The sequence below is a fragment of the Podarcis filfolensis genome (assembly GCF_964270895.1).
Source record: "Podarcis filfolensis genome assembly, chromosome: 5".
Classification (NCBI taxonomy): domain Eukaryota; kingdom Metazoa; phylum Chordata; class Lepidosauria; order Squamata; family Lacertidae; genus Podarcis; species Podarcis filfolensis.
Window position 1 is genome coordinate 99993873 of NC_139608.1, and position 14110 is coordinate 100007982.

At 44.6% G+C, this 14110-nt stretch overlaps 2 protein-coding genes across 22 annotated transcripts in view; one reads left to right on the forward strand and one right to left on the reverse strand.

The window, feature by feature from the left end:
* LOC310763441 (potassium voltage-gated channel subfamily KQT member 1-like) overlaps nt 1-14110 on the reverse strand; it is a 793949-nt gene that overhangs the window by 738602 nt on the left and 41237 nt on the right. The window lies entirely within an intron of this gene.
* CCDC91 (coiled-coil domain containing 91) overlaps nt 1-14110 on the forward strand; it is a 191677-nt gene that overhangs the window by 138510 nt on the left and 39057 nt on the right. For all 21 annotated transcript variants that reach the window (XM_083615802.1, XM_083615790.1, XM_083615786.1 and 18 more), the window contains one exon: nt 1559-1672. In XM_083615802.1, coding sequence (XP_083471928.1) covers nt 1559-1672 — 114 coding nt within the window. The remainder of the gene's footprint in view (nt 1-1558; nt 1673-14110) is intronic.

Sequence of the window (14110 nt, forward strand, 5' to 3'; positions counted from 1 at the left end):
AAGAAGCAAAGATCACCAGTGTTGAAGCAATGATTCTTCAACATCAGCTTCGTTGGACTGGTCATGTTGTGCAGATGCCTGATGATTGTCTTCCAAAGCAACTACTCTATTCCGAACTTAAAAATGGAAAGCGTAATGCTGGTGGTCAACAAAAGTGGTTTAAAGACTGTCTCAAGGCAAATCTAAAAAAATGTAGTATAATACACTGACAACTGGGAAACACTGGCCTGTGAGCACTCCAGTTGGAGAACAGCCTTTACCAAAAGGTGTCATGGGCTTTGAAGACACTCGAACTCAGGACACAAGGGAGAAATGTGCTAAGAGGAAGGCACGCCTGGCAAATCCACACCATGATTAACTCCCACCCAGAAACCAATGTCCCCACTGTGGAAGGGCGTGTGGATCCAGAATTGGCCTCCACAATCACTTACGGACACACTGTTAAAACCGTGTTTATGGAAGACAATCTTACTCGGCTACGAGTGATCACCAAAGAAGAAGATGCCAGTAAAGAAAGTGCTACTTTCTAATGTTATTGTAAAGCAACAAGGAATGCTTAAGGCTAGTAATGAAGTAATAACCATGTGTTACAAAGATATTTGTTTATTTTTCAGAAGAGTTTTATAACCCACAAGTGACTTAGTTACAGGCCTTCTTATAAACAGTTTGGCAACAGCATTTTTGCTTTACGTTGTATGGAGGGGGGGGCTGAGTGTTTTGCAGTGGGAAACAACTATTGGCATAACTAGGTAAAGGGCATGCGTCAGGAGGTTTGGGGGCAGTTCACAGGGAGACCTGCCCTGGATGAAAGGCAGACTGGATCCTTTTATTTGTATGACAGAGTTGTGGGGTCAGTGGAGGTTGATCCATCTGGGCAAATGGGGCTCTACTCCAGCCTTCTCAGTCTGCCCTCAGCCAGCCCTCAGCTCCCTGCCTTTTTACAATCCATTCATAGAGGGGGCACTACTCCATTCACTCCTCCTTGATCTCGGTGTTGCCCTTGTAGAGCACGGCAGGGAGGAAGAAGGGGAGAACATTTGCTGTGCCTATCATGGGTTCCACCACCACTCATTGTTAGCCCCCCTCTTTCCATCCATCCGACCAGTCAAAATGGGCACTAGCAACCATTGTGGGATCCATCCTGTACAGGTTTCAGTCACCTTTTTGGTGGTACATAAGAACATAAGAAGAGCCTGCTGGATCAGTCCAATGACCCATCTAGTCCAGCATCCTGTTCTCATAGTGGCCAGCCAGATGCCAGAGCATCTGGATAGTAACAAAAACCCTCTCCTACTGTTAAAAGGGCTGTCTTGGTCGCTTCTAAGGGTCCTGGAAGTGCATGTGCCAGTACAGGATGCAGCCCTGTTGCTCTGCCCACTTACATGCCTCTGCTTCCTGCATCCCTTTTGCAAGAATTGTCAGAGGCTGATGTCCAAAGCATTTATGTGCTGAGGCAGGTGTGTGAGAGGAGGAAAATCTCCTTTATCTCACTATATGTATATGAGGGTGAATATTTGAAGCAAACTCTATACACACTGTAACTCTTATTTTTTTATAGTCAATTGTAAAAGCAGCCATTTTAGAAGAGCAAGAAAAAAGTGAAAAAGCTATAGAAAAAGCTGTGAAGCAAACAAGAGAAGAGCTGATGGAATATATCAAGGAACAGAAAAGGGTAAGCAGCAGTCTTACACGACAGTTGACGTTGATGCTAGAGAGAAATTATTAGCTCTGTGTAATCTTTTGAGAAGATGTACAGTAAATGTTCTGGGAGCTTTGCTGAATGGCATGAATCATAGAGTGTACTGTGCATCCCTGCTACATGCTATTGATTAGGAATCACCATATTTTTCGCTCTATAAGACACACCCGACCATAAGACGCACCTAGTTTTAGAGGAGCAGAACAAGAAAAGAAAAAAAAAATTCTCTCCCTCTCTGCGCAGCGCCCCTTCAGAGACCCTTCCATTTTTCCTCCTGCTTCACTGAAGGGGTGCTGCGCAGAGAGGGAAAGCTGTGCAGCGCCTCTCCAGTGAAGCGAAGCCAGGAGAGCAAGAGGGATCGGTGCGCACCGACCCCTTTTGCTCTCCTGGCTTCAGCGAAAGCAATTCAAAGCCTCCGGAGCGCTTTGTGTTGCTTTCACTGAAGCCATGGAGCCTGCATTCACCCCATAAGATGCACACACATTTCCCCTTACTATTTAGGAGGGGGAAAGTGCGTCTTATAGAGCGAAAAATACGGTAAACAAAAAAAGACTTATTGTGCAAATGTGAAATGTCATACTGGTGTAATTACCAAGTTTAAGCAAAGACCACTAGTTCCAACACAAACAAAACTAGGATACTATCAGTTGCCTACTTATGTCATGGATTATTTTCTTCTTAACACACTGACAAATGGAAGTTTATTAATTTCCAACCTTTTCCAGAGTCATATGTTTAGAAAGTTCATGTACCAACAAAAAATATTTATAAATTTGTGACTAGATTCCATAAACTAGTGGTCACAAACAAGAAGCCATGTTCTCGAAATGTTGTGGAGTGTGCAAGAATGTTTAAAAACATTGGTATTTTTTCTGCTGTCTAGGAAGTGAGCAATTTTACGTGGGTTCTTTGTTAATATAGAATTTGGAAGTTTACCTTGACAATAGGGGGATGGTATGGTTATAATAGCAACTGTCAAGCTGGTCAATTACAGATAAGGGGAGAATGTGGGTTCTTAGAACTGGAGGGGCTTTGTTATCTATTCACTATAGATCTGAGTTCTTCATAAGAAACAAAGGGAGCCTCCATCATTAAGGTTTAAATTATGGATATATTAATGAAAGCTTAATGGTTGCACACGTTCTCTAAAATAAATTCATTTTCTGGTCAACCTCCTCTATCACCAGTTGCTTTGATTGTAAGCAGCTGGGATGACTGTAAATGCATGAGGCACAACCCAACATGAAGCTCTGCTTCCCACTGAAATCAATGGATTGTGCCCCATGTTTGTAGAATCATTGTAATAATATTGAATTATTAAAGGTAATTAATTATGTTCCAACAGCAAGTTAATGGCATATCACAGAATACAGTGGTACCTCGGGTTTCAAACACCTCGGGTTACAAACACTTCAGGTTACAGACTCCGCTAACCCAGAAGTAGCACCTCGGTTTAAGAACTTTACCTCAGGATGAGAACAGAAATCGTGTGGCTGCGGCAGCGGAAAGCCCCATTAGCTAAAGTGGTACCTCAGATTAAGAACGGTTTCAGGTTAAGAACGGACCTCCGGAACGAATTAAGTTCGTAACCAGAGGTACCACTATAATGCATACAAAAATTTTTTCTATGGGTTGTTTGCCTGCCCTATCCTAGACATACAAATAACAACTCTACTATCCAGATTTTGAAAAGGACATTAATAAAATTCATACTGAAACACCAATATAAAATTAACTTCATGCTTGCTTAGCACAGAATCAAATAAAAATGCTTTATAGTTCTTCTGGAAAATGTTCAGGCTTTGATTTTGCCAATACTCTAGTGTTAAGGGAATTCTGTGTTGTTAGGCAGCCACCAATGATGTTTTTCATCCTGTAGTGGCAATATAGGGAATGAGAATCTATTTACCTACATGAAATATTTTCATTTTAAACCTATGGTCCTTACCTTGCCATGCATTGTAAAAAGTTAAAACAGCTAGGTGTTTCTGTGCATTTGTAAGTGTATTTGCTTTGCAACTGTCGTAGCTGAATATGATTAATCTTTTTCCAAGTCAGACCATCGGTCAAGCCAGCCCATTGTTTGCCTGCTTCAGACTTCCAATCCTACCTTGCAGAGTTGCACTTGCAATTCTGTGGTGCAGTGTGAATCATTATGAACTAATATAAAACACTTAGAGAAAGCATTGTAGAGCATAGTTTTAACTGAAAGTGTCAGCATTTTGCTGGTCCTTGGGGAAGATTCAGCTCCAGCATCAGAAAGGAATTACGCTTCCTTGCATAATTTTGTTTTGTTTTGTTTAGTGGAAGGGTATTCTGTTGGTTAGCAGTAACAATTAATCCCTAAATTATTGAATTTATAGAGTAACTTAATAAAAGACATTGGCTTGGATCCTAAGATAACTTAAGTTCAAGGAAGGGAAGCTCCCCCCCCCCCTTGCAGCCATCTGCAACCCCGAAGAGTTTCTCCAGATGGTTGTGGGGCGGGGGGCAGGCTCCTGAGCAATGTGGCATGTGATGCAGGAGGCTGCTGAGGAAGCAGGAGGGAAGAAATTTCCTCAAGTTAGCATCTCAGGATCCAACCTGCTATTTTGTTGGCAACAAATTTAAAGCAAAAAGATGATTTTAGTAATAATGTGTTTGCATTGTCATATTAAAGGAACAAGGTACATGTTTTGTGGGCACATGTCAAGCAGCTAAAAATATTCTAACGTATCCAGGCATGAGAAATTTTGGGAATGCCTACATTGGTTTACAATGAGGATGTTCTTTTCAACAGCTGGATTGAGCTGTAGAGCTCCATTTCATACAGAACACACGCCTGCAAATTCTGATGATTTTGCTCAATGATGTGAAGGCATGGGGCATGGGCTCAGATGAACAGATGGCCACATGTGAAGCATGATTCCTGTCTCCTGCCCCTTCTTAGGTGATGGTGCCCCGATAGTCAATGTGCTTCCACTGGTGACAGGTCTCTTTCCTATAAGCAACCCTTAGTGTCCCTTCTCCTTGGCCACCTCTACTCTTTATAAGGCAATGGAGAGGGTAGGGGACTGTCAGGCAGCAGTGCTGTACCCTGCTTTCTACAGTACCATTTTCCTGTTGATTCTGTTCTTGTAAGTTGTCAAGAAATAGTCCCTTCTCTCTCTAGCAATTGGCTATTTAATGCCTTCTATTTAAAAATAGTTTTCATTTTTTTGTTTTTATTAAAACCCATTTTGTTCTTCACTTCTAGTTCCCCTAGCATAGCTTAAACTATTTTATGTCAGCATAGATTTTCTTGTTGACTAAGAATAAATCAGTTTGTCTGTTCTCCACACATTACGGCTTAAGTTCATATTGCAGCCTGGTTTCACCCACTTATTTGTCATTCTGACTAGTGGATGAATAACCAAAATATTGAAATTGGGTATTTCCTGTTGTAAGTGAAGTCCTGGACTAAACATTATCCTTGAAGTATTTCTCATAATTTTAATAAATGTGTGTGTAGTCATGCACTTTCTTATCTTCTTTATAGTCAAAGTGGGAGTAAACCAGCACACCAGAAGTTAAAGCAGAGCAATTACCAGTATCACCTGCTGAGCAGGCCATTTAAGCAGGCTCTTTAAAATGATGAAATGTTCAGAGTGATGGTTGTTTTTATGATTTCAAAGTTCAAGACCCACCACAGCTAGTCAAGGTTAAGTTTTCCCTATTGACTGTGACACCCAGCTTTCTCTAATAAAATACTTTCTGTTTCCTGACAACTAAATGAATTGGATAAACACTGAACCTGCTCTGATAATACATGAGCAATTTCTAGCAACTTCAGAGAGCTTAGTTTGGCTCTCATATTGAAACAAAATCCACACTTTCTAAATAATTCCCATATTATTATTACTTGTTTATATGCACACCCTTGTCACTTAGCTATCCCTCTGCAATTTTAAGGCCAAAGCTTGGCTGAAAGATATATCAATTGTAATCAAAGTTACTGTGTTCATTTCTATTGCATTGTGAATTCCACTTCTGTGTCTCATAGCCTCTAAAGGAGAGTAAAACCAAACACACCAGATGACCAAACATATAAGATATCACACTGCCTGATTAATATTAAGGAAATAACATTGCTACTTTGCTGGTTCGCTATCTCAATATTCATCAATATAAATCAAATTCATCAGTCATGTCTTTGTTCTTAAACTAAGTTACAAGCTAATTACAACCAACTAGGTTTTTTTTTTAAGGCTAATAATTTGATATTACCATACTTGCCTTTTCTGTTGTAGCAGTATTTTACAAGATAGAAAACAAATGTGATTTCCTTAATAATTTGGTGTTCAGTAGTTTGGGGTTACGCTCATTATTTTGGCTTTTAGCGCAGAACTGATACAAACCTTGTTGGTAGGTAATAGGTAAAGGTAAAGGACTCCTTGACTGTTAAGTCCAGTCAAAGGTGACTATGGGGTTGCAGCACTCATCTCGCTTTCAGGTCGAGGGTGCCGGCGTTTGTCAGCAGACAGTTTTTCTGGTTCATATGGCCAGTATGACTAAACCGCTTCTGGCGCAATGGAGCACCGTGACAGAAACCAGAGCGCACGGAAACACCATTTACCTTCCCGCCACAGCAGTACCTATTTATCTACTTGCACTGGCCTGTTTTCGAACTGCTAAGTTGGCAGAAACTGGGACACAGCAATGGGAGCTCCCCCCGTTATGCAGATCGAACCACCGACCTTCTGATTGGCAAGCCCAAGAGGCTCAGTGGTTTAGACCACAGCACCACCCACATCATAGAATCATAGAATCATAGAGTTGGAAGAGACCACAAGGGCCATCGAGTCCAACCCCCTGCCAAGCAGGAAACACCATCAGAGCACTCCTGACATATGGTTGTCAAGCCTCTGCTTAAAGACCTCCAAAGAAGGAGACTCCACCACACTCCTTGGCAGCAAATTCCACTGTCGAACAGCTCTTACTGTCAGGAAGTTCTTCCTAATGTTTAGGTGGAATCTTCTTTCTTGTAGTTTGGATCCATTGCTCCGTGTCCGCTTCTCTGGAGCAGCAGAAAACAACCTTTCTCCCTCCTCTATGTGACATCCTTTTATATATTTGAACATGGCTATCATATCACCCCTTAACCTCCTCTTCTCCAGGCTAAACATGCCCAGCTCCCTTAGCCGTTCCTCATAAGGCATCGTTTCCAGGCCTTTGACCATTTTGGTTGCCCTCCTCTGGACACGTTCCAGTTTGTCAGTGTCCTTCTTTAACTGTGGTGCCCAGAACTGGACACAGTACTCTAGATGAGGTCTGACCAGAGCAGAATACAGTGGCACTATTACTTCCCTTGATCTAGATGCTATACTCCTATTGATGCAGCCCAGAATTGCATTGGCTTTATTAGCTGCCGCGTCACACTGTTGGCTCATGTCAAGTTTGTGGTCCACCAAGACTCCTAGAGCCTTTTCACATGTACTGCTCTCAAGCCAGGTGTCACCCATCTTGTATTTTTCTCAAACTCTAATTTCAAGTTATATTCTTGTACTAATTTCCAAACTGGCCCGAGCCCTTTCTTACTTTTGCCAATAAAACAGTTGTGGGAACTAGGCTGCATTTCCACACTGATCATGAAACCATACTTATTGCAAAACCTGTATTATGTTGAAGGTCAGTAATAAAAAGCAGAGAGATTCTCATCTTCACCCACTCTGTGTACATTGTTGTTGAGGAAAGTCTTCATTGTTTTTTTCTTTATCTTTTTCTTCTACAAACATGAAAAAAGAAGTTTCTAAGCAAGTACAGTTTAGACAATGTGAAAAATAATCCTGTGCGCATGTATTTGAGTTTAAAATTTGAGTGTTGCTATCTCTTTTCCCCTTTTCTGTGATTTAATATTACTGAGCAACAAAAAAGGATCTTTGCTCTTCTTCTTCCTTAGTATTTGCATTGGCACTGGATGTGAGGCCTCAGCTACAGGTTAACATGCCAGCAACTGACTGCGGTGGGCAAACTTGAAGATTTAATTTCAGAAAGTGCGTTTGTGTTTTCCCAGAGGCCACGTTAATGATAGTCCTCCAAGCCCTGCATTTTACCACCAACACATGTTAACAGACCTGGTACTTGGTACTTTTTAAGAGAGTGGTGACACATGGAGTGTTTTTAAATAATTTCTTCACTCATTTGTTTGTTTGAACTTTCTGCATTGTTCTATTTATTTCCCACCCTCCAAAATACTTTAAAACCAAAAGCAATAAAGAATAATTTCACATTGGACTGATGTCACATCCAAATTTGGGGATAGAAATTCTGTAATCTATCTGCAATTGGAGAGATGTGTAATCGAACCCTAGAGCTCAAAGCATTGTAAACACCAGACACCACAGAACACAGATTGGCCCAGCTGATCCATACAAAGGAGGTCCTGCAAGTGAGACTGGGTCGCTTTCCTCGTCCTCAGCATGACCTTGTGGCCACCATGCTGGTGCCAAGAGCGACAGTGCAATCAAGGTCACAGAGAGTTCCTGAGCTCAGTTTCCTGCTCATTCAGCTAGGCCTGTTTTGTGGCTTTCATAGGATTAAAGCAACATTTACATGAAGCATTTTCATGCTGCCGCTTACCCTAGCTCAAAAAGCAGTGTAAACCCAGAAGATTAAATAAGGGATTTCTGAGAGGTTGTAATGTAAGATGAGTCTGTGCACCTGGCTGTCCTTGAAGAAGGCCAAATGAATCTAAAGAGAAGAAAGATTTGGATTTTTCATACACAGAAAAGTTGAATAGGCATTTGGAAATGTCACCTCTGTGGATTGTAATATTAGTGACATTGTCCTTATTGCATGCACATGTAGTGCAGCTTGCTTATTTTTGTTCTGTCATTTATTCAAGACTTAAATAATTCAGTTCAGTAATTCATGCATTAGGGTGTTGGTGTACATTTTAATTTCTACAAAACTTGAGACAAATGCATTAAACCGTAGCTGGGCTTCCAGTATTTTATGTGAACACTGCTATTAATGAAGTGTTTCACACACAGGCACACACGCATGCCATAGATACACCATGCGGCTTCCCTCAGCTCATTGCTCTCAAAGCAGCACACTTCTTCCCACTCAATAAGGAGGCAGGATAAAGGCCCTTTCTCCCCTCTTTTACATACTAAATATCTTTTTGAAGTGGTAATATTAAGGAAGTTAAATCTCTAGTCTTCTTCTAGTCCACCATCCTTATTGAGTGGAAAGTGTTGTGACGTGGGGTTTGTGATTTCAGCTCTCTTGACATAATATGCTGGAGACAGTTCTGTAGTAACACTTCTTTATTAAAGCAAACAAGACTGAGAACTGAGGAAGGGAGAGCTACATTTATAGGGACAGGGAACTAGCTAGAAAGGATACATTTTGGAGGGAACAATATCAGGCAATCACAGTCCTGCCTTTTGGAGGAAACCAATAAGACAGAGGATCCAAATACAGCAGCTTAAATGAACCAATAGTAGCTGTACCCTCTGGAACCAAAAGGCAGTTACTTTACCCTAATGCAAATACAGACAATAATAATACAGATATAAAATCCTCTGACTCAATACACAACACCCCTCCCCCCCCTAGTGAGCACCGCAGACGTAATCTCTCAGGTACTGTGGGGTCCTACAACTTCTACTTGATCTCCTGACAACAGGTGTTGCCGGTTCTGGATTGGATGTTACCTGTGGTAGGGGGGGTGCTATAGGGGTTTCGTAAGGAACAGATGGAGTCCCAGACATCGCAGGGTCCCCTACCTGTACCTCGTCCTCCTGAGGACTAGCAGACCCTGGTTCATTTGCTGAAGCCCCTGGTGACTGCACCTCTGGGCCGTTTTCACTCTGGTCTTGCAGCTCTGCGTCGTTAGCCAGGGATGAATTATCTGACCCCTCCCTGCTGAGCGCCCGGCGCCTCAGCTGATCTATATGTCTCTTCCAAACTTGCCCATTTTCCAAGGTCACATAGTAGGACACTGGTCCACTAGTCCGGGTGACCACACCAGCCACCCACCGCGAACCTCGTGAATAGTTCCTCACCCAGACCAGATCTTCAGGGGCGAGATACCTTGTTGTGTCAGCCTCAGCCTGGGGGGTTGCTCTTGAATTACGGTTTGGCATTTTATCGGGGTGGACATAATCCAGCACCGTTACCAGTCTTCTACCCAAGAGCAGCTCAGCTGGCGACTTGCCCGTCGCAGTACACGGCGTCGCATGCTGCAAAAATAACATTCGCGCGATGCGAGCTGACCAGTTACCCTCCATTAAGCGCGCAATGGATTCTTTGGCTGTTCTTACCATGCGCTCAGCCTGCCCATTGGAGGATGGGTGAAAGGGCGCGGATGTGACCCCTCTTATGAAGTTATCAGCCAAGAATGCCCTGAATTCTTAGGATACAAAAGCTGCCCCATTATCTGATACAATGGTCTCAGGTAACCCGTGGGTTGCAAACAGCTGCCTCAACACCTTGATTACGGCAGCTGATGCCATGCTAGGGACCATCGCCACTTCTAACCATTTGGAATATGCATCGATGATAACCAAAAAGACCTTCCCCTGGAATGGCCCAGCAAAATCTAAGTGCAGCCGGCTCCAGGGAGATCTGGACTGCTCCCACCAGTGAACTGGTGCTCTGGCCACTTCTGGCCGCACCTCTTGGCATGCCTTGCATGTTCGTACCCATTGTTCTATGTTCTGGTCCATTCCAGGCCACCACACATAACATCGGGCTAGCGACTTCATCCTGACCATTCCCGGGTGTCCCATGTGAAGCGTCTCAAGAACCCTGTTTCTCAGTGGTGCTGGGATGATCAACCTATCTCCCCACAGGAGACAACCCTTATGCATGGACAACTCGTGCTGCCTTGTCGCATAAGGCCTGAATTTGTCTTCATGCGGACCACCTGGCCACCCCCTCCCCACCCAAGTGAGCACACGGGAGAGAACAGCATCTTTCCTCGTTTTCTCAGCTATATCAGTAGCCGTTACAGGAGCCCCCGGAAGTGTTTCCAGCATCATTATGTGCTCCGCTGGAGCAGGATCCACATTGCTCCCGCCAGTAAGAGGCAATCGACTCAGCGCATCAGCGTAGCACAACCGTTTCCCCGGCACATGGGTCAAGGTGTACTGGAACCCGTTCAGGAATATAGACCAACGCAACATTCTGGGGGAGAGAATTTGTGGCGTTTGTTTGTTCGGGTTGAACAACCCTAACAGTGGTTTGTGGTCCGTTTCAATGGAGAAATGGCGACCATACACATAATCATGGAACTTTTTGATTCCTGCCACAATTGCAAGCGCCTCTTTGTCAATTTGAGCATAGTTGCGCTCCGTGGGCGACAACGTACGGGAATAGAAAGAGATGGGCTTTTCCGACCCATCCGGTTCCCTATGACTCAGCACCGCCCCCAGGCCGTATTGAGAGGCATCACATGCCAGGACCAGCGGCTTCGACTCATTATAATGAGCAAGGACGCTCCTGCTACTCAGCATTCCTCGCAAGGAGTCAAAAGCCTTCTGCTGCCCCTGCCCCCATCGCCACACATTCTTTTTCTGCAACAGTCGATGTAATGGTTCAGCTACCGAAGCTTTCTGGGGTAAGAACGAATGATAAAAGTTAATAAGTCCCAGGAATGACTGCAACTGCGTCTTGTTCTGTGGTCGTGGTGCCTCGATGATGGCCTTAATCTTAGCATCTGTGGGGTGGATGCCTGATGCATCAATTTTAAACCCCAAGAAATCCACAGTTGGCACCCCAAAACTGCATTTTTCCTTTTTCAGTTGCAACCCCACCTCCTTGAACTTGAGCAACACTGCACGTACACGCGCAACCAGTTCCTGTGGGTCTTTTCCAGCAATCAAAACGTCATCAAAAAATGGCAAGACCCCCGGCAGACCTCTTAACAGGCGTTCCATGAGCCCTTGAAAAATCCCTGGGGCCACACAAACTCCAAATTGTAATCTGTTAACTCTGAACGCCCCTTTATGTGTGACAATAGTCTGTGCTTCCGCTGATTTTGGGGTTACTGGCAGCTGTTGGTAAGCTTGTGCCAGGTCAATTTTGGCGAACACCTTGCCCCCAGCCAGTTTAGCCAACAGATGTGATACGACTGGAATGGGGTATGAGTTTCCCCTGAGTGCCTTATTGATAGTACATTTGTAATCTGCACAGATCCTGACTTCCCCATTTGCTTTAAGGGGCGTGACGATTGGAGTCTCCCACTTAGCAGAGTCCACAGGTGAGAGAACTCCCTGCTTGACCAATTTATCCAGCTCTGCTTCGATCTTGGGTTGCAGTGCAAATGGCACTCGCCTTGGTTTGAGTCGGATTGGGGCCACCCTAGGGTCCAATTCGAAGTCAACTGGGGGCCCTTTATAACAACCCAGTTTTCCATTAAAGAGACCAGCAAATTCTTTGCATAATGCCTCGCTCATCTCAGGGCAGGTTTGGATTGAATTAAGCCCTGATATACTCAGTCCCAGGGCGGGGAACCAGTCAGTGCCCAGGAGACTGGGGCGACTGCCCTTCGCAATCACCAGTTTGAGTACCGCCTGTTTGTCCCGGAACTGTACTCTCACGGCACACATTCCCATGACATGGATGCGGCCCGCTGAATATGACTGCAAGGTTGCCGGGAAGGGCTCCAGAGGGGGCAACTTACCCCTGGGGAAGAATGTCTTTGTGGTCTGGTCCGACACGATAGTGAATCCAGATCCGGAGTCCACCTCCATGTCGCACAGCTGACCCTCAATCTTCACCTTGACGTGTGCCTTGCCTTGCGCTGGAAACTGCACGACCCTCCCATTGATCTCCATTACGTAGTGGCAGTCCTTTAGAACATGGTTTGCCGTGGACAGTCTGCGATGCTCCAGTCTAGTTGCTCCTGTCGCTCCCAACGCCGCCGATCTACAGACCCTGGCGAAGTGACCTGTCTTCCCGCATGTCCGGCACATAGCATCCCGGAAACGACAACTCTTCCGCTCATGGTTTCCGCCACAACCAGGGCACCTGCCTCGGTGATCTTTGTGCACTGTGCAGGCCTGACGCACTGACTCGACCCCACGGACTGAGCTTTGGCTCGGAGTAGCCTCTAGCTCGTCCATGGCATGCGCAACTTCTATCTGTGGCTTAGGGGCCTTGCGACTGGCATCAAGCTCCTCTCTTTCATAATTCTCCGTGGCGGTGGCCTCCTTCAAGGCTGAAGCAAGGGTAACCTCTTCTTTAGCCACGATGCGTCTTCTGGCTTTCTTGCTGCTCAGACCACCGATAAACCGATCCAGGAGAGTCTCTTCCAGATCTTGGAAGTCGCAGCGCTGAGCGAGCTTCTGCAGTTCAGCTAGGAATGCAGATACAGACTCCCCAGCACGCTGCTGCCTCTTATGAAACTCCAACCGCCGGGCCATCTTGGTCTCAGTAGGCGCCAAATGGCTTGTCAGGCAGGCAAGAATATCTTTGAGAGGTGTCTCACTTAGCTTCGCTGGAGCAAGCAATGCCTTGGCCAGCTTGAAGGTCTCAGGCCCACAGTAGCTCAGGAATGTGGCCCTTCTTTTGCTGGCATCGGTGATCCCTTGAGCCACTGCGAAGAACTCGAAGCGTTCGACGTAGTCTTCCCACGTGTGGGGCTCTGATGGCTGGAAGGGCTCCAATACCCTTGGACTCTCCATTGTCCTGTGGGCAGGGTCGTCTTCTCAGCCGGCCAGTGAGTCTTGTTCTTAGCTACAATCCGGACTCTGAGGCAGGGCTGCGTTTAACCGCTCCTCAGCATTCCGGATCCCACCTTCGTCGCCAGTTGTTGTGACGTGGGGTTTGTGATTTCAGCTCTCTTGACATAATATGCTGGAGACAGTTCTGTAGTAACACTTCTTTATTAAAGCAAACAAGACTGAGAACTGAGGAAGGGAGAGCTACATTTATAGGGACAGGGAACTAGCTAGAAAGGATACATTTTGGAGGGAACAATATCAGGCAATCGCAGTCCTGCCTTTTGGAGGAAACCAATAAGACAGAGGATCCAAATACAGTAGCTTAAATGAACCAATAGTAGCTGTACCCTCTGGAACCAAAAGGCAGTTACTTTACCCTAATGCAAATACAGACAACAATAATACAGATATAAAATCCTTTGACTCAATACACAACAGAAAGAGGTTTTGCTGGTCCCATGCTGTGGAATACTCTTCCAGCAGAGATTTGGCAGGTTTCCTTGCTTTTGACTTTTAGATGGCTCTTGAATATTTTTTTTTTTAATGCCAACAGGCCCAAGTGGTTGTTCAGAATTTCCTTCAGTAGCTACTCATTTCAATTATTGTTTTGTACTCCTTTTAATGGGTTTTATATTGTGGTATATAAATACTAGTATGAATAAATAAATGCATTCACTGGATGCCTTGTTCTTTCACTGAAATTATGGGATTACAGGTC